This window comes from Parambassis ranga, chromosome 12 (assembly GCF_900634625.1).
Source record: "Parambassis ranga chromosome 12, fParRan2.1, whole genome shotgun sequence".
NCBI lineage: Eukaryota > Metazoa > Chordata > Actinopteri > Ambassidae > Parambassis > Parambassis ranga.
Genome location: NC_041032.1, coordinates 8,992,198 through 9,009,807, shown reverse-complemented (window position 1 = coordinate 9,009,807; position 17,610 = coordinate 8,992,198). Strand labels below are relative to the sequence as shown.

Below are 17,610 nucleotides of genomic sequence, written 5' to 3'. Positions count from 1 at the left end.
GATCAAAACTCAGACAAAGGCTGTATGTACTGACAGGCTTGATGTTGAGGCTGCAAGAAACACAGGAAATCAAAGTAATGTCCTATAAGTATTCAGAATACGTGACAGTGCCAACACAACAATGCAATAACTTGATAAATGGGTATATAGTATAGTGTCTAATTTCCATGTTTAAAGTAACTATAGCAGTTAGAAAATACAGCATTTACCTGTGGAAATGTAGCTGTTTGAAGTAGTATGAAACAGTACTCGAGTAAATTTACTGATTTTCTGTTAAAAATGATTCCACTTGTTTTATATTTGCTGAGATATGTCAGTCTGAACCCTCTGATTTTTTCTTTTCTTTGATCTATTCTGCTTCCAGTGCTAAAAAGGAATAAAAATGGTTTATTATAAAGACCTGATTTGAGTGTTAGTAAAAAGATAAAGTGTGTAGAAATGACTTGTAGTGTATGAAATCAGCACAGACGCTTATAATCCTTCCTTTATTATTTCAGACATTTTGACACACATGCCATGTAATTAATTAATAGTAAGACTAATTCACCAAGATGTCAAAATGTCTGCACAAATCCTTTTTTTTTAATGATCTAAAATAAAGTCTATTTTGTTAAATGAGCTGGCTCACCTGCTCCTCGACATGCAAACATCTACCTGTGTGTGTGTGTGTGTGTGTGTGTGTGTGTGTGTGTGTGTCAGTGCTTCTGTTCTGTCAGCATTTCTTTGTATGTTTGCCAGGATCCAGCAGCACCAGTAGCACTAGCGCTAGCAGCATGTAAAGAAGGCCTTCAATAGGCTTCATTGAAGAAGAAAAGAAACACCTGTCCCCTTTCAACCAAACAGCTCATATATATTATCAATAAAAACATGATTCTGTGTCACATCTGCTGCTGTTTCAGAATGATTGCTGTAATTTGATGGGGGTTTTTTTTAACTTTGCGGATAGCTTTTAGAGAATTATTCACAAACGGCCTCTTTAAGTTGTAAATTTGTGGTCAGCATGAAATGATCAGCAGGCTCACACAGCTGCTGATAGACGTGGATGATCAACATGTTCTGTATCACGTAGAGAACATGCATAGTTTGCATAAATTGATTTTTTAAAAAGTGACTGACACTCATGGCTTTATGATCCATCCACATCTTTATGAGCTGAAAGACACAACCAGCAAAACAAGGGACCAATAAGATCACATCATGCTGGGGGTGTGTTTGATATCGTTAAGCAGATGGAGACGAGTGTGAGCTGGGCCCCCATGCTGTCTAAGCTCACTCTTTCAGCCCAGCCTCTCTGCTTGTGGTCACACCATCCTCCTCCTGTCACGGCAGCACACACACACAGACACACACAGACACACACACTAAGCCTTTTCTGTCTCTCTGAGGACTTTGTAAATGTGAGTCCAGGGTTAGATGAAGGTGACGTCGAGCTGCAGACACCCAAGCAGCGAGGAAGACGAGTGATAGCTGGAGTCCATCTGACTTCAGAGTTCGGCAACAGCAACAAATGGCTCGGGGAGATGAAGCCGGCTGATGACAACAACAACCAACGCACCTAAATGTACAGAAGTGTTCAAAGTGTTACAGTGTGACACGATGGCTGTGTGTTTATTAGAGGGCATGACATCATCACTGTCTGATCAGCTGTTTTCATTAAGGAAAATTCAGCAGGACTGTTGAATCAATCATTTATCAGGCAGTACATGAAAAACAACTCCTCTTTATGGATGTATGCAAAATTGCTTTATTTGAATTTTTTCTTTTTTCATACATTTGTCATATAATAAATAGACACGAGAAACAGGCTGAAGCTTCAGGCCTCTTCTTATGCCGATTCTGCACCTTTTTTTTTTTTTTTACTCTCCACACCGCAAACGACTTTTCATAGAATTTACAACAGAAAATAAAAAAAAACAAAACAACAAAACAAGAAGCTTGACACAAGCTGAATTTCCTGCTACCAGCTCATCGCTCACCTCCTTATGATACATAGATGTCTGAGCTGTGTTCATGTAGCAAATCCCCAGGGAACAAAATATATATATTTATATACTATTCACAGTTACAGTATTTACACATTGTTTTTTTTTTAGGATTACAAAGCAAATGGGCTGAAAATGAAGACGTTTCTACAAGAAACAATCTTTCCAAAAAGGGGGAGGTGGAGACTTTTCCTGTACACAGTGGACCTTTTTTCTTTAAATAAACAACCTTTGAAACCATCAAAATCCTTTTACAGATCCCTGAAATATTTTTTTTAAATACTTAGTCTTTTGTTTTTTTAAAAAAAGAGACAAAGATGCATCTTTAAAAGTGTTACCCTTGTGAAGTTAAAAAAAAGCTTTAGATCGTCTGTACAAGTCATCATATACAATATGAACATTACTGGTGAAAAGAAAAAAAAATCTCCATTATTAATCCAAATGATTGAAAAGCAATGACTGACTTGGTCTTAGAGAAGGGGGAGGATAGTGGGGCTGACTGGTTAAAGCAGAAGTGCAAGCCTCGAGTGCATTCACAAGTCTTTTTTTTCATCTTAATGAGTTTATAAAGAAAGATGTGACTATGAGAGTCACTGAAACTCGTCTGTCTCGCAGGAAACATTAAACACTGGTTGTCAAAGAGAAATCGGTGAGCACGAATAAGTGGGACATAAGTTGTCGCAGCTACAAATAAACAAAGCAAAAAAATCATCATCAAACACCTGGAAAAGGCAGCAAGTCTCTGGACATGCGTGTGAACATGTCCTCCCTCAGGTTCAACAAAGACAGGTACACATTCATATGGCACTTTAAACAAAAACACATATCTGTATTTTGACCTACGGCTGCTCAGTGGATGGAGAAGGGACTTGATAACATTTTGTTGCTTTGCAGGATTGGTTGGCCTTCTGTGCCTCAGCCTACAGGGGGCAGTGCACTCGCATTCTCACACACTAAAGATATGATGATAAATACTCTCAAGCAGGCAGGAGTTCTGACACACACTCACACATACATGCACACAAAAAATAGTGTCATTGAAGCATGAAGAGAACTACCTAAACAAATCTGGGAAACACTGGAATATCATTAATACAGATTAATCCTTGCATAAACTAATAGGAAGCAGCATGATCCATAAATGGCTGGTGAAAGCTGGGGAGATATTCCAATATTACAGATTTTTGTGGCAGGATTGAACCATTTTAGAATGTTTTTGTTAGTTTGATTTTTTTGTTTTCTAAGAAAGGTGGTACAGAGGAGGTAGTAGCGGGAAAGCAGAGTTTCAGTGCACTCCGCTGTCCTCCCACCTGCTGCTGGATGGAAACGACATCGTCTTGCTAATCGCTCAGGTGGTGAACACATCCTAACCCACAAAGAGAGGCCTTTTCCATGTGGGCTTGTGCGTCTCAACAGTGTTAGTAAGCAGCTGAACATATGAGTCTGTGTTGTACCACATGTGGTGTTGGTAAAGCTTATGAGACAAATAAGAGGAAAGAGTGTAGAAACCAGAACTGGATGTTGAAGGAACCATGCACAAATACTGTCCGACACTGAGAGGAGGGAAGGAAAGGCTGCACCAGCAAGTCAAGTGTTTTCATATAAAAAAAACGAATCGTTTTTTAATTTTAAGAGCACCATAAATCGTAAACAATCTAGAGTTAAATATGTGAAGAGAGCCGTACAGGAAGCTCCTCTCTTTCCATGTGACTTGCAGTGTTTCTTCTCCTCACTCCCCGATAAAGATTTCCATCTGCAGTTCCTCCTCATCTGGGTTTTTAAGCAGTCTGTCTGAATCTTAAAAAAAAGTTTCAAGACAGCGCTCTGACCTTGACTTAATTCAGCGTTCCCCTGCAGTTCTCGGCCCCACACAGACAAGGGATCTTCACATCCTCAATGGGGAACTTGTAGTCGTAAGTGATCTCCTCGTTGACATTAATTGGCTGTCTGGAGTAGATCACGATCTTCTTTTGAGATTCCACTGTGATGACTTTAGCATAACAGTTGGGCTGCAAGGAAACACAGAAATAGACACAATAAGCACTTGTTGGCTTTATAAATGTTGACTTATTATTAAAAGGATGCTGCCTTACATTGCAGCTGTGGTTGATGAAACGGGCAAAGTTGCCGCACTTGGTGGCGTCTATGATGGTGTCGTGGTCAACACGGAACATGTAGCTGCTACCGATGCCCTCTTCTTCATAGCGCTTCTCCCGCATGTCAGCAATCACCTACAAAAGCAGATAATCACTTGTTACTTTGGTCCCCTGGCCATGTCCTGTCGGCAGATCAACAACTTTGCTTCTAAAGGAAAAATGCAGGCGCCTGATTGTATCAACATAAAATATCACCCATTGCGATAAGTGTAGGGAGGTTATTGGTAAGAGGATCTATCATTATCTGACAGTCTGCAGCTTCCTGGCCCACCATACTCACAAGTTTAAAAACTAGGTCTCTCTCACCTGTCTGATGTTCTGTCCAACGTATTCGATCACCATCTCATCAGCAGCAATGGGTTCCATAGCGAACAGACCCCAGTCGTGGATGTGTGATTTGCAGAATCTGATCTTCTTCTTACGGAACTGAAAGAGACAGCAGTGTCACTCAGCATCACGAGGAAGTTAATAACATCTGTAATCATGTTTGTTGTGCGTGTCTGTTGATTTTGTTTACCTTCAGCTGGTTGAACTTCAGCAGGTCGCTGTCACATGCGAAGGAGGACAGCAAACGTCGCTGTTCCGACCGCCGCTCTGAGCCAGCTCTGGTAGAGGCGTGAACCTGTGCAGGAATACTCATACCCTGCATGGATGACATGAAGTTATACATGCTGCTTCAAATGTTTTCACATGAAAATTTTCACAGACATCACAACTCGTCATCTCCTGCCCACCTGTGTGTCGACTGGTGGCTCCTCTGACTGCACCCGTGTGCTCTGAAGATATTTGAGCTTGTCCTTTTTGTCGATCTTGTAGTATCCCTCGCTTCGTGCACAGCCAGTCATGTGATCCCTCATGCCGTCGTCCCTCTTCTTTTTCTTCACTCCCGCGATGTTGGTCGGTGCAGGGAAGTCAAGGAAGAAACTGCTTTGGAACACTTAACAGATACTCAGTATCGGCTGAAAAGTTCCTCATTTTCACCAGCAGAGGGGGCTGCTATTTAAAATACATACATATTATCCTATTTAAAAATAGCTCTTTATAACTTCTGAGAAATGCCACAACATTTTGTATAAATGAGTTCAGCAGTAAAGGATATAAGGATGGTTGACCCACAGCGTGTCGTTGAGCCAGTCATTGCCATTGTCCTGCTGAAGCATCTTGTCATAAGTGATCTGCAGAAGCCGTATGTCCTCCTCATCTATGCCCTCATTCCAGATGTCATACAGGATGGTCATCTCCTCAAAGTCAGAGCGCCGGGTGAAGTAAGGCCGAGGAGGTGTGGTGACAGGAGACAGACTGTCAAGCAGCAGCTCCTCCCAGCCTCGCCGCGACCTCCGGGCAGGTTTCACTGCCACGGGTGTCTCCTCTTCATAGGACAGGAAGCCATCTTCAGCGGGCAAGACCGTCTGGGGCTCTACCTCTCCTTCCCGGAAGTCCAGGCTCGGGTGTTTCTGGGATTTGGCGGATATCATCTGCATAGATAGATCGCCGAGATGTGCTTCATGAGGCAAAGTGGTGGACTCTGATGAGAGCTCCAAAGACTCATCAGCTGCAGACGCAGCAGGAATCTTTTTGCTTTTGGGTCGACCAGGTTTCTTCTTGGATGGGGTGGTGTCTGATGGCACAGGGACCTCCACAGACAGACCAGCGGGGAGATCTTCGGGGATGGCAGCTGAGTGCTCTGTGCTCGTTGACAGTGCCTGGTTAGGCAGGGCGCTGATGGGTGGCTCCTTAAACACTGGTCTATCGTCGAGGCTCTCAGAGGATATTTTCCTATTAAGTGTCAGTGCTGTGGGGTCAGGGAAGACAGGCGTGAATGTTAAGTCTCTTCCTGGAGTGCGGGGGACTCCAGCACTTAGGACAGGAGATTGTGCAGGGTAAGAAAAGGGACTACCAGGGATATGGGGGGAGCTAAGCAACAGGCTGCTGCCTGACAGCGGGGCATCGCTACCGGGTGTGATGGGCACTGTGTCGGTGCTCTGGGATTTGCCCAGACTCCGGGCACGCTCCATCAGGTCCCTGCCTGGCGTGCGGGGGATATCCTCATCTGTGGGGAGCCTGGTCCGCTGAGAAAAGTCAGGCAGGGGACCAGGGGGTGGATGAAGGAGGGAACGACCTTCTACAGCCGCGTGAGGAGGTAGGGGTAGGTGCATTAAAGATGCTGAAACTGATTTAGGGACAGGGGTGTTTGAATCTAAATGGGGTGGTGCTAATTGATTAGGGGTGCAGGCTACTTCTTCAGGCTCTCTTTTACCTTTGGCTTTTGTCTCCTGGTCGCTGTCAAGCAGGGTGCCTGTGGGAGTGGGAGGCCGTAGCTTTGCAACATGCTCCTGAGGTTCAGACTTTACTGCAGGAATGTGGCCATCTACACTGATGTCTCGCTCTTTACCTGGAAGACAGGAAGAGAGTATATCTTTCATTTAAACTCTGGCATTAATACTAAAATACATTAAACAAACTAAATAAATGCCTCCAGTTCAAATGCTTGACTACCGAGTGAATGACTCTCACCTGAGATGCCTTTAGGCGATGGTGGCTTCAGGTCCTGCTCTATGTCCTCAGGACTAGGAGGTCTGTGTTTGGGCTTGCTGTCTGGCTCCTCCCTATTGCTCTCCTCCTCCTTAATTTGCAGGACTGGTCCTGAAGGAGGGCTTGTTGGCTTTGCCTCTTCCTCCCTCTCCTCCGCTTCAGAAGATGAGGACGAGGACGAAGAAGAGGAAGAGGACGAAGAAGATGAGGAGGTCCTAGCCTTTTTGCCATCTTCATCCTTTTCCTCTGTTGCTGCCTTCCTGTCTTCACCGCCTTCATCTTCTGAGCTTGACGCGTACTCAGAGGAGTCGTCACTTTCTGCTGACGAGCCTGAACTGGCCTTAGAGGATGCGGAGCTCTCAGCTTCTGCAAGATAAGACGCAAACAAATGTGTCAAGTAGCTAACATTATAAGAGGAACCCTGCAGCTGCGTCTGTCAGGTGTGTAAAATACCATCATCAGATGAGTCTGAGGAAATGCTGTCACTAGATGAGCCTTCATCATCGCCATCCTCGTCACCACTCTCCTACAAGTAGATGAGACAGGTCTCAAAAATGTATATAAAAACCACAGATATTCTGCACACACCAGGTGTATTTTTGACAACCTTGCCCAATGACAGCCTGTCTAAAGCCTTTCCATCAGGTTCCTCCTCCCTGTCGGACGACTCCTCCTTCCCTGAGGTGTCCACCTCCTCCTCTCCCTCACTGTCCAGTTCAGCTGGCCGTGAGTGTCGCCTCTTTGCAGATGTGCCATCGCCGTTCATTTTAGAATCACCCGAGGGGAGCTCAGCAGGGTCTCGATCCCGGTCTGGCCGGTATTAACCAGAAGATGAATTAGCATTTGAAATGTGTGAAGTGGATGCATGTTATATTTTGTCTGCATTCACATCCCCAGTAAAGGCTCACCTTCATCCTCCAGTTCATCGTCCACTGGAGTGGAGGGTCGGGCTCGCTTGCTGTCACCTGGTACTGCAGCCTCAGGTGGATCCTTCCTTTTCACCTGAGTACAACATACAGCTTCTATAAATGCCCCCCACCAGCACCTGCTCCAGACAGCTCATCTTTCTCTGCATTTAGTGAAAGACAAGTTTCAAATCTTACCTTGAAGGAGGGCAAGCGAATAGCTCCTCGCAAACCGATTCCCAGGCCCATTCCCTCGTAGCCGAGTCCCTCCCCCTTGTTCCAGTTCTCCAGCAGACTTGAGCTCATTGTCTCTTTAGGTTTGGGTCTTTCTTCTTCTTTCCCCTCTGCACCTTTCACTGGAGTCAATGATGCCTGGTGGTGCAGGAAACATTTTTAATTGTAGGGAAAAACAAAAAGAAAAGGAAAAGGAAATATTGATCTAAAGGTGTGATTGCCTTATATAGATCCAACAGTCATGTGATAAAGTCTATTTGGCAGATTGTGCACACTGTGTTTGCACAGAACAAGGTGAAGACAAGTGTTGTTACGAATGATTATGGAGTTCAGAAAATTAAATAAAACTGTTGAATTGACTCTTATTTACCGGTAGTATTAATGCTGGGCTTGTCGGTAGACAAAAACATTGAAATACCTACTACACAGAGGTCTTTAAAATGTTCTTTTTCCAACAATTAACAAAATGCCTCAAATTATCCAGCTGTGGATTAGCACTTATGATGTGTGTTTATGCTGCAGTGCAGATTTAAATACCACTGCAATTTGTTGCTTTATATAATATGCATCTAATTTGTTTTGCCAATCTAATTGACACCAACTAGAAATCAGTCAGTACATTAACTGTGCATGTGTGGATAGATATAAACTCTCTGCATCTGTAGACATCACGAGTGAATCTTACCTTTGCTGAGCGTTCCTTCTTCTCCCACCAGTCATCGAAGGCCCTGAAAGCCACCACCTCCACCATTTTGCGGTTGAGGTCCCTCTTCATGATGGCCTTTAACTCTTTGACAATGACCAGCAGCACGCCGTCGACGGTGGCCTTGTGGGGATCCTCCTTTTTAGTCTCATATCCGGGAGGAGGAACAGTGGGGTTGAACTTTGGTAAACTGGGAAGCTGCCATTGTTGTCCAGGTGCTCCCGGGCTGCCAGCGGGAGTAGCACCCATAGAAAGGGGTGCGTAGGGTCCCCCAAATGCACTGCTGTCCATAAAATGCGGATAAGGATAGGGCCCTCTCGTCTGTGCCATGCGGCTCAGCATCTGCTGCTGCATCTGGAAAGACATGGGCACGGTGCTCCATTGTTCCCACCGCAAGCAGTTCATCAACTCCATTTGCATCAGTGGCATCATGCCGTGAGGGTAAGGACCCATGTGTGGCAGCATATGGTGAGGCACACCGGGATGACCTGCAAGGTGAGGATGACCCGGGACAGCAGAGTGAGGGGCCAGGTGATGATGTGGGATGGCAAAGCCGGCTTGGTGTTGCAGGGGGTGGAAGCCAGCAGGGTGGATGGGAATGGTCTGCATCGGGGACACCGCAGAGTTCACGACAATGCCTTTGCCACATTCTCCACTGGTGATCGGAGTCCCGGGCATCTCGTCCTCAGAGATTTCCATGTCTTCTCCGGATGACTGATGACCCTGTGTGAAAAAGACAGCCTGTCAGACAACAAGCAAGCACCAGAGCTTCGAAAGCTATACAAAATGTTAAGATATAAAGATTTTGTGTACGTTCATTTGAGTTTTAATTTTTATTATTTATAAGAATATATGAATTATAGCATTAGCAGTCATCTCCAATGTATTACTAAATATGGACATGGCCTAAATAATTTTAACTGAACTCAGATTTGCTTATTGTGTCTCCTATAATTTAGCCAGAAGCAACAGGTTTTCAACAGGATTTACTTGCATTATTATACAGTTATAATTTTCTCAGTCACATAAATCGATTTTAAAATACTTACTAATTATTATAATATAATAATTGCAATAATGTTTGTCGCCTAATTTCTGGGACAACACAATTACTTTTCTTTAAAGGGCTATTTGGACACATTTCAGTCAGTACTAAAGCAGCACTGAGAACCCAGTACCTCCTTCCAAACAGTAGTAACAACAATGACTCTACAGCTGATTTGGGTTCAAGGTTTTGTATACTCATTAGCACAGTCAAACAGAACTGACCTGTGTCTTTGGGTCAGCATGTTTCCAAACGGAGCTGTTTATTCAGTTACCACAGTAACACAGTAGAAAAACTTAGGATTTCACCTTTCTGCTTTTTTTCATTATTAATATAGAACTTCTGCTATAACTGCTGCAGAAATGAAACTAAGCAGTGTTCACAGGCTGGGAGTGGTGTTGTTACCCAAATGACCTGTTTGCTTTGTGATATCTTGAAATATGAGAGCAGAGAGAAAGAGGCACACTGTGACCAATCCTGACTGTCAAGCTCCGCAAAACCAGGAAGTGTGCTGCTGAATGGGGCTAACAGCCAAACTGTGTTTCCCTCTGTTGGAGCTGTATGTGTGAAGAGTGTTACAAAGAGGAAACAAAAGTGTTCCCCCAACAGCAGAGTGGCTCTTATTTCTCCTTTGGAAGCACAAAGTGTAGAAACACGACATCACAGGCCAGATGGTGGTGGTGTGACTTCAAACGAGCAGCTTTGTATGAATGTGAAGGTATTTGAAGGCTGCAATCTATGCCTCTGAACATTTTTATTCATAACTTATTTCAATGCTTCTACTTGCAATGACAAGACTTCTTTTTTTGGGCACATAACACCATCTCTTGTGCAAACAAAACTTTTTAGGTTTGTTGTTTTTTTTGTTCTGACATTATTGTTATATTTTGCAGAAAAATAAAATTGAAAATTCACCAACATAAAAGTGCAAACACCTCTAGTGTGGTAGCACCAACACAGTTTACTGTGAAACTGGAAATTCCTTCACAAGGTGAAAGAATGAAACAAAAGAGAAGGTTACTACAACCACCTCACCCTGAAACCAGACCCAACTTCCTGACTACCCAGAGTAACTGTCATTCACAGCTGTGCGTAAACATCAGTGCCATGCTACTATCAACTAATCAAGGCAGTTAATAGGAGTTAACTGTTACAGCATCTGACACATGGCAACCTGGCAGATGTTAACGTGCAGACAAACATTCAGTTATTTTCATGCTTTATCTTACCGTGTCCATTTTATCTGAGGGAGTATGGCCTCGAAAAGGTCCATCCTTGAGGTCACTGTTGCTCGTCTTATCGTGGACAGGAGAGCTGATTTTCTTAAACATGGAGGCAGTTCCAGGTATCGGCTCTTCATCTTCTGAGTCTGGCAGTGGGGTCGGGCTGATATCCTCCAACCCTGTGCTGGCGGGTCGGGAATTTTGTGGGCCACCTTGAGAGCCACTCGTGTAAGGGGGAATTGGGGATAACTGTGATGAGGAGGATGAAATGGGACTTCCCTCCATCCGCACCTCTGTGTCAGAGTCTCGCTCTTCCAGGAATGGCAGCAGTTTTGTCCTTTTCTCCTTGAGGAGCATCTCAATGCGGGAATCCAGGCTATTGCGCTCTGGATCCAGCACAGGTGAGCCAGGTGAGGGGCAGTGCTCTGGAGTTTGAGGTGGAGGGGTGGTCGGATGGGGCCCAGGCTCTGGTGGGGGCTCTGGGATTGGGGGAGTTTCTGGTCTCTCTTTGACGGGCATAAAGTCAGTAGCTGCTGTGAGAGGCGGCTGTGGGGGTCGGAGGTATTCACCCTCCCTTTGGGTTGGGTGATGGAAAGGTGGCTCCGATGGGGGGAATGCAGGGGGCAAAGGAGCTTGGTAGGGGGGGAAAGCGGACTTGTAATTGGGCGTTGCGGGGGGAGGTGCTGTATAGTTAAATGAAGTGGTGGAAGGTGGAGGTTCGGGTGGCGTGAGCTGGTGCTGTTTGAAAGAAGTTTGTTCAGATGTGTTTCGATACATGTTACTGCGATACTGAGGCCTTTCTGGTCTGCGGTTGTACGCGTCCTGGAACTTGTCGTGTCTGCGAGATTTGTAAGCTCCGGAGCTCTCAGGACGGCTGGACTGGTACGCAGGTGTGGACTGCCGGCTGGAGTAATTGGAGTCTTGAGAGAAGGGCGTACTTGCCTGGCGTGGGGTATGAGGGGTTCCCTGTGACTGAGGCGTGTCCTGCCTTAGGCTGGAGTAGCCCGTCTCCAGGGTCAGTGGAGTGGTGGAGCTGCTAGATGGTAAAGTTCCTCCCACACCTGACATGCTGCTCTCTGACAGCCTGCGGATGGGCTCACAGGCCTAAAAAGGTGAAGAAGTGAAGACAACATTTTAAATAATGTTCAGAGATTCTTAATAAATTACTTGGGATGCAAGCCTTTAAATCAATGCAGTCATAAACCATAGTTGGGCAATTGTCCAAAAATAACTGAAGGTACATTTCAGCAAAGGTCTTTTAGAAAAATCAACTAATGGGAAGAGTGCATATTGAAAATACCACGGGGCTCTCATGCTATGAGGCAAAAGTGCACAGTTCAATGTTCAGTCCACAGGTAAGGGTCAGGATAACATTTCCTCTGCTCTACTGTCCACCTGCTGAATTACAAATCCTCTTAGATTTGGACACAGCTACACAGCTTTTCCTCCAAAAAAGTCCATGCACGAACCAGCTCAACTATTGCAACAGTTTTTGATTTCAAACTAACCACATTATGCACAATAAATATGGAGTCTTTACCAGTAAAGCTTCGGCCAGACTCCGAGGGGACACTTCTCTGGCCTCCTCTCCACCGACAGGCAGAGTCCGGGGAGTGTAGCTGCCATTCATCAGGAGCTGGAAGTACCTGAGGCGATTCTCACCTGCAGAACAGTAAACATGTGTTGGGTGCAGTGCCAGGTTTTTAAAAGCAGATATAATGGTAGTAGGCTATATAAAAAGCCATTTGGCATGATTTACAGTGATTATTCAAAGGAGGCTGAACTCCAAATAAAACAAGTGAAACAAGTACAAACAGCAGAAGCCTTATGAACCCATGCATCAGTTATGTCTGTCAGTAAATAAACTTTAAACTTTACCCAGTGATGTCTTACAATTTTCTCAATTAACAGTAAACCTGATAATAAAACAACATGATCACATCATAATATGCAACACACCTGTACTGCTCAACTACGTGTCTTAAAAGGACATGTGCATGATATCAAATCAAGTCATTATCCATTCAATAACTTAGCACAGTCAAATCATTTGACATGACATTCTTTTTGCACGACCTTAAGAGGTGACTGCATCAGTCAAAACAACTATCAACATCTTTTCAGTGGAAGTGACACTGACAGACTGGTTTGTGTTTGTTTACAGGTCTGAAATTAGGCGTACTGGGACTACACAGCACCCTCAGCTCTGGGCTCAAGGGAACACGAGTCCTTTTCAATGAAATTTAATTATCCCACGTTACCAGGCAACGAACATAAACGTGCACACGCGACTGCTGTCTTCCTAATTATTTAAAATAAACAAGGCAACAATTCAACAGTTCCTGTGCTCATCCTGCGCATCCCAGCTCCCGCTCTACACAGGCAGCATGCAGTCTTTACCTCGAATGACTGAGACTCTGTTTACCTTTCGGGTCCAGCTCCACGTGGATGATGTTTCCCATAACAGACGTGTTGTGAAGCGACTGAACGGCCACCTTAGCGGCTTTCACGGTCTCAAAAACAACTTTGGCTATTCCCAGGTGCTTTTTGTTCTTCGGGTTGTACAGGATCTCGACCTCCTCGATTTCTCCAAATTTTTTGCACATGTCGGTAAGAAACCCTTCCCTGATGTTGTCGTTCAGCCTGGCGAATGTCACCTCCTTCGGAGGGACGGGGCCGATGTAACACTCGTCGATCTGGGGGGAGGAAAAGGGAGATGTTGATGTTAAGTGCTGTCGGGTTAATGTTGCACCATTGTTAGACTCATTTCTTGACGGCTGAGATAAGAGAGGGAATGAATTCAGCTCCAAACATGTGTGAGAGGGGGTGTGTCTGCAGCTTCTGACAGCACCCCTAATCCGTAAGGAAAAAGTTGGCAATGTGCTTCTTCCAGACCTTAAATTTAGGCACCGGCAGGTCCGTCTCTTTGTACTTAGTCCAGAGCCGGCCGATCCTCGGGTCTCGGACGATTTCCACCGGTGGTATCCCGGGGTTCTGTGGGAGAGGAGAGGAGATGACACAATGCTGTTATCCACTCCATTCACAACTTCACAAGCTGCTAACTTGTTGCCAAGTGGTCCTGCAAAGTCCGGAGGCGCTGATTAATCTAAAACAACACCTCCGACCCGGGTGCTCAAGATGCTGAACATGCCTGGTGCCGGCCACGGCAACACAGCCACATTGTAGCCAATCATGGAGGTCGATTACTCGGTTACTATTGTAGGCGCTCCGCCGCGGCACTTACAGGCATGCTGAAAGTCTGTCCATCGTAGCGATACAGTTTGTGTGATCCCTTCTTCAGCGCCGGGTCGATGATCAACTTGTAACTTCTCCAGTGGTGACTCCGCTTCTCCGCGGAGCCACAGACGGGATGACTGTCCATGCCGTTCGCCAGACCTGAAACGACAGGCAGCGACAGGGCAGAGGAGAGCTAGCGTTATCGGGAGGCAGCGCTAAACACGGTCCCCCTTTACCAGCCCCCAACACTTTCTAACAGCCAAACGGCACAGATGCATGACTTTGTGGTAGGGGGGTAACCCAACTGAAAGCGAAAAATGGGACCTAGCGTATATCCCACTTACGGAAAACAGGCATTAGAAGGGGCTGGAGAAAGAGGAAAAAAAAGAACAAGCTTACTTGAACTCTGCTTTCTGCCATGGTCTTCGTTCAATCTGTTCCTCTCCCCTGGCTTGGACATGGTTCGTCCGATCGAGTGTTTTTTTAATTGATGAAAAGACGGAATCGCTTTCCTTTCGCCGCTTACATTACATGATTTAGCTTGAAGAATACTGCCTCCTTTACGGCGAGAGCCAACACATATTGTGTGCCTGTGCTCTGTAGCTGCTGTCTCTCCCACAATACACCGCTAGGCTTGCCTGCTTCCGACGCGAGTCGCACTTTCGTCACAAACTTGTATTTATTTAATTGTGCTGTTATTTTGTAAAAAAATAAATCATTTTTAAACAGTCTTCATAGCGAGATTTGTGCTGACACGCACGATTATTTTATATCGGGATGCAGTTTTAGTGTTGTAATACTCTAAAGTGTGTTCCGTGTTGAATCTGTAGGCTGCATTTACCTATCAGGCAAACACAAGACAGACACAGGGGGCAATATCTTCTTAACTGCCACTAAAGCCTAATAAAACTCATTTGGCCGCGACTTTTGTGTATGAACACGTCGTCTTTAATCTTTTCAAAGGTATCCAGGCGTATTTTCAGGAAGAAAAAAATCTATCAGATATGTGTTCCGATAGCTGCATGGCTAGTTGTTGATTGCACGTTTTTGCTAGAAAGCAGATTTTCAGACGGAACTCTAGTGGTTAGCCGTTACATGTAGCCGCAGCGCTAACGTTTGTAACTGTCGGAATGCACTGTTTGTTTCGTTACACCTCTAATCCCAACAAAGTAGTTCCAAGCAGCTGTGTAGCGCCTCGTTTTTGTTAACAACAAACATCCGTGGGGCTGTTTTTTTTTTTTAATCGTGCGAATGTGAAGTCCATGTGTTATTTCACACGTTTGTGAATTGTTCCAGTGAAGTACATGTTGTTGTGCAAACTGGGTTTTGTTTGACATTGCCTTGTGTTGTGCAGTGCTCGGGCAATTGGCTGGTTAACAGCGGCAGCTCGGCGGACCAATCAGAGCGCAGCAGCAGAGGAGCTGTCTGCTATTAGAGGCACGGCTCAGGAGTCCTTCAACAGAGAGCAGGGAGAGGGGGCTGAGCGCTCTCGGCAGCCATTTTCCTTAAACAGGACTCAATGGCCTATATGGGTTTCCTTTGTTCCAAAAGGGATCTTTACACTTGATTTCCTCACCTCTCACGGACTATGATAAAACGTATGATTCCTCCTTTTAAAGGATTGAGAAGAAGGAAGAGAATGTGCTGGATGTGTGACATTTTGAGCCTTTTTTCCTCTGCTTGGAATCCATCTTTGTCTTAACTAGGTCATGGCACACCCATACAATAGTATAAAGAAACCAAAAAAATGTTAATAAACAGCTTTTATGGTTTTGGAGATGTTAAATTTATAGAGAGAAAAACACAGTTCAAGTGACAAAATGTGTAAGAGCTGGTTGTTGGCATTGCACTTATGGCCTTGTAGGAAATGAGTAGCAATGAGTAAGTTCAACTCTTTTATGATCATTTAAATTTTGATACAAATTGTAAAATGTGAGGCATGCAGCTATTGTTATTAAAAAGTGTTTTATGTCAATTGATCTGTTGAGCTATCATCTATTTAATGTTAACAGTCTATTCAGAATGTTCACTGGCATGCTTGACATAAAAACAGCCTTTAGTGCAGATTTTATACCTCTGCTCCTCATCTGACAGAAGGCAGGCCGTGTTATAACTAATGGCCTCTTGCAAAATAGTTAACTGTGCTTCATGTAGTTTTGACTGTTGACTGATAACCCCTTTGCTTTGATTAATGACTTTAAACACTTTCCTCTCACAACAGCAAACGCCTTACACCCTGATGGCTTGTGCTGTGTGCCCTGTAGCCTACTGCAGCAACCGTGGAGACAACATCAAACACGATTAGGTTTGTGCTGCCATTTAACAGCCTAATGCGTCCAAAAAAAACGTGTAAACGCCGGCTTGACCTTGCTTCAAGGTTATATTTAAATATATCCAGAAGCAAAGCCAGATCAAGATTATGTATATCCATTATTTTTTTTTATTTTTACAGTTTCATCAACGCTTTAAAACGCAGACCTAAGAGGAAGCAGATGGAGGGAAAACTTTCAGGGTGAAAATATTTACCTCAGCACTTTGGTGAAAAGCAGTTAACAGGCCTAAACGCAGGGGCAGGAGGAGGAATGTTTTCAGCTCCATCTTCGGATCCTCTAATAGTGGCATTATTAAGGGGTGGGAAAGCGTCTCCTGAAAAGGAAGGAATCCATTAGCACGCAAGATGTAGAGCTGTTTTGAAAGAAAGAAAAAAAACTTTTTTTTTTGATCAGTGGTAGCATTGCCTCTCAGCCAGCGAATATGCATCTTCAAGCATCATCTGTGTGGGCAATATGCAAACCATCTCTTCTCTCTCCTTGAAGGCAGGATTGCTGTCGATTTATAACCTCCTCTATTTCGACAATTCTAGCAGAGCAACATCATATTTAACTACAAGGAAATGTTGTTTTTGAAAGGTAATGGATTTTGAGCTATTTCCTTTAATTTGGCAGTTATGTATTATTTTACATCTACACATAAATATTCCTGTACAGACCACGAACTCGTATTAAAATACTTAATTTTAAAAAGAAAACTATCTTTGTAAATATTTAACTGTAACCCACATTTTTAACTGATTTTTAAAAAACTTACATTTAGTACTCAAAACATGTAATCCAGGTCTTAAACGAGCAAAAGGAATCTTATGGGGAGAAATCTCGTGTTTTTCACTGCTTCCCTTATTCCAAACAGACCTTTTGGTGCTGTGTAGACTACACTTGTTCAATGGTTTCTCTGCTGTCTCAAAATGGCTTCTTTACAGACAAAGGAGAGCACTGTGCTGTAAAATGTAGCTGCGCCATAACTGGGTGAGGCTCGGCAGAGAGCGCAATTTTTTTTCTCCCGAGGACAAACTCGGTGCTTCTCAGAGATTCAGCCACAGGAAGTCACCCACACCGACCGTCACGGGGGTTGATTTTTATTGCGAGAGGGTTGCGTGTTATAAAAGAAGAAGACGCAAAAGAAAGTCGACAATGTGCGTGTAAAGGAAGGGAACTTTATAATCAGGCGACGTGTTCAGGCTGTCGGTTGCTGGGGCTGACTCGCCCTGGCAACGGCAGTAATCCGAGAGCTCTGGATGGTTGCCATGAGAGCTTGAG

At 44.5% G+C, this 17,610-nt stretch overlaps 1 protein-coding gene across 3 annotated transcripts; it reads right to left on the bottom strand.

Annotated features, from left to right (window-relative positions):
- Window positions 1–1,761: 1,761 nt before the first annotated feature.
- setd1ba (SET domain containing 1B, histone lysine methyltransferase a) lies at window positions 1,762–16,663 on the bottom strand. Of its 3 annotated transcripts, XM_028417762.1 has the most exons (19): window positions 14,417–15,403; window positions 14,025–14,176; window positions 13,676–13,774; window positions 13,206–13,476; window positions 12,321–12,442; window positions 10,787–11,884; window positions 8,495–9,235; window positions 7,774–7,947; window positions 7,579–7,672; window positions 7,278–7,480; window positions 7,124–7,196; window positions 6,653–7,036; window positions 6,396–6,530; window positions 5,238–5,930; window positions 4,873–5,039; window positions 4,656–4,781; window positions 4,445–4,564; window positions 4,076–4,213; window positions 1,762–3,991 (listed from the first exon to the last, which is right to left on the bottom strand). In XM_028417762.1, exons 1-19 carry the CDS (start codon window positions 14,475–14,477, stop codon window positions 3,818–3,820), a joined length of 5,025 nt encoding a protein of 1,674 aa, XP_028273563.1. In that variant the 5' UTR covers window positions 14,478–15,403; the 3' UTR covers window positions 1,762–3,817. The 3 variants fall into 3 exon arrangements, with proteins under 3 accessions (XP_028273563.1, XP_028273562.1, XP_028273561.1); XM_028417761.1 differs by lacking the exon at window positions 14,417–15,403 and adding an exon at window positions 16,544–16,663 and having other exon boundaries at window positions 5,238–6,530; XM_028417760.1 differs by having other exon boundaries at window positions 5,238–6,530.
- Window positions 16,664–17,610: the final 947 nt, after the last annotated feature.

Excerpts from the sequence above, each read along its gene's own strand:
- setd1ba (XM_028417760.1), bottom strand. The coding sequence starts at position 14,477 with ATGTCCAAGCCAGGGGAGAGGAACAGATTGAACGAAGACCATGGCAGA. Across the intron at positions 4,782-4,872 it reads AGCCACCAGTCGACACACAG|GGTATGAGTATTCCTGCACA; the intron begins GTGGGCAGGAGA and ends TCATCCATGCAG. Across the intron at positions 4,565-4,655 it reads TGAAGTTCAACCAGCTGAAG|TTCCGTAAGAAGAAGATCAG; the intron begins GTAAACAAAATC and ends TGTCTCTTTCAG.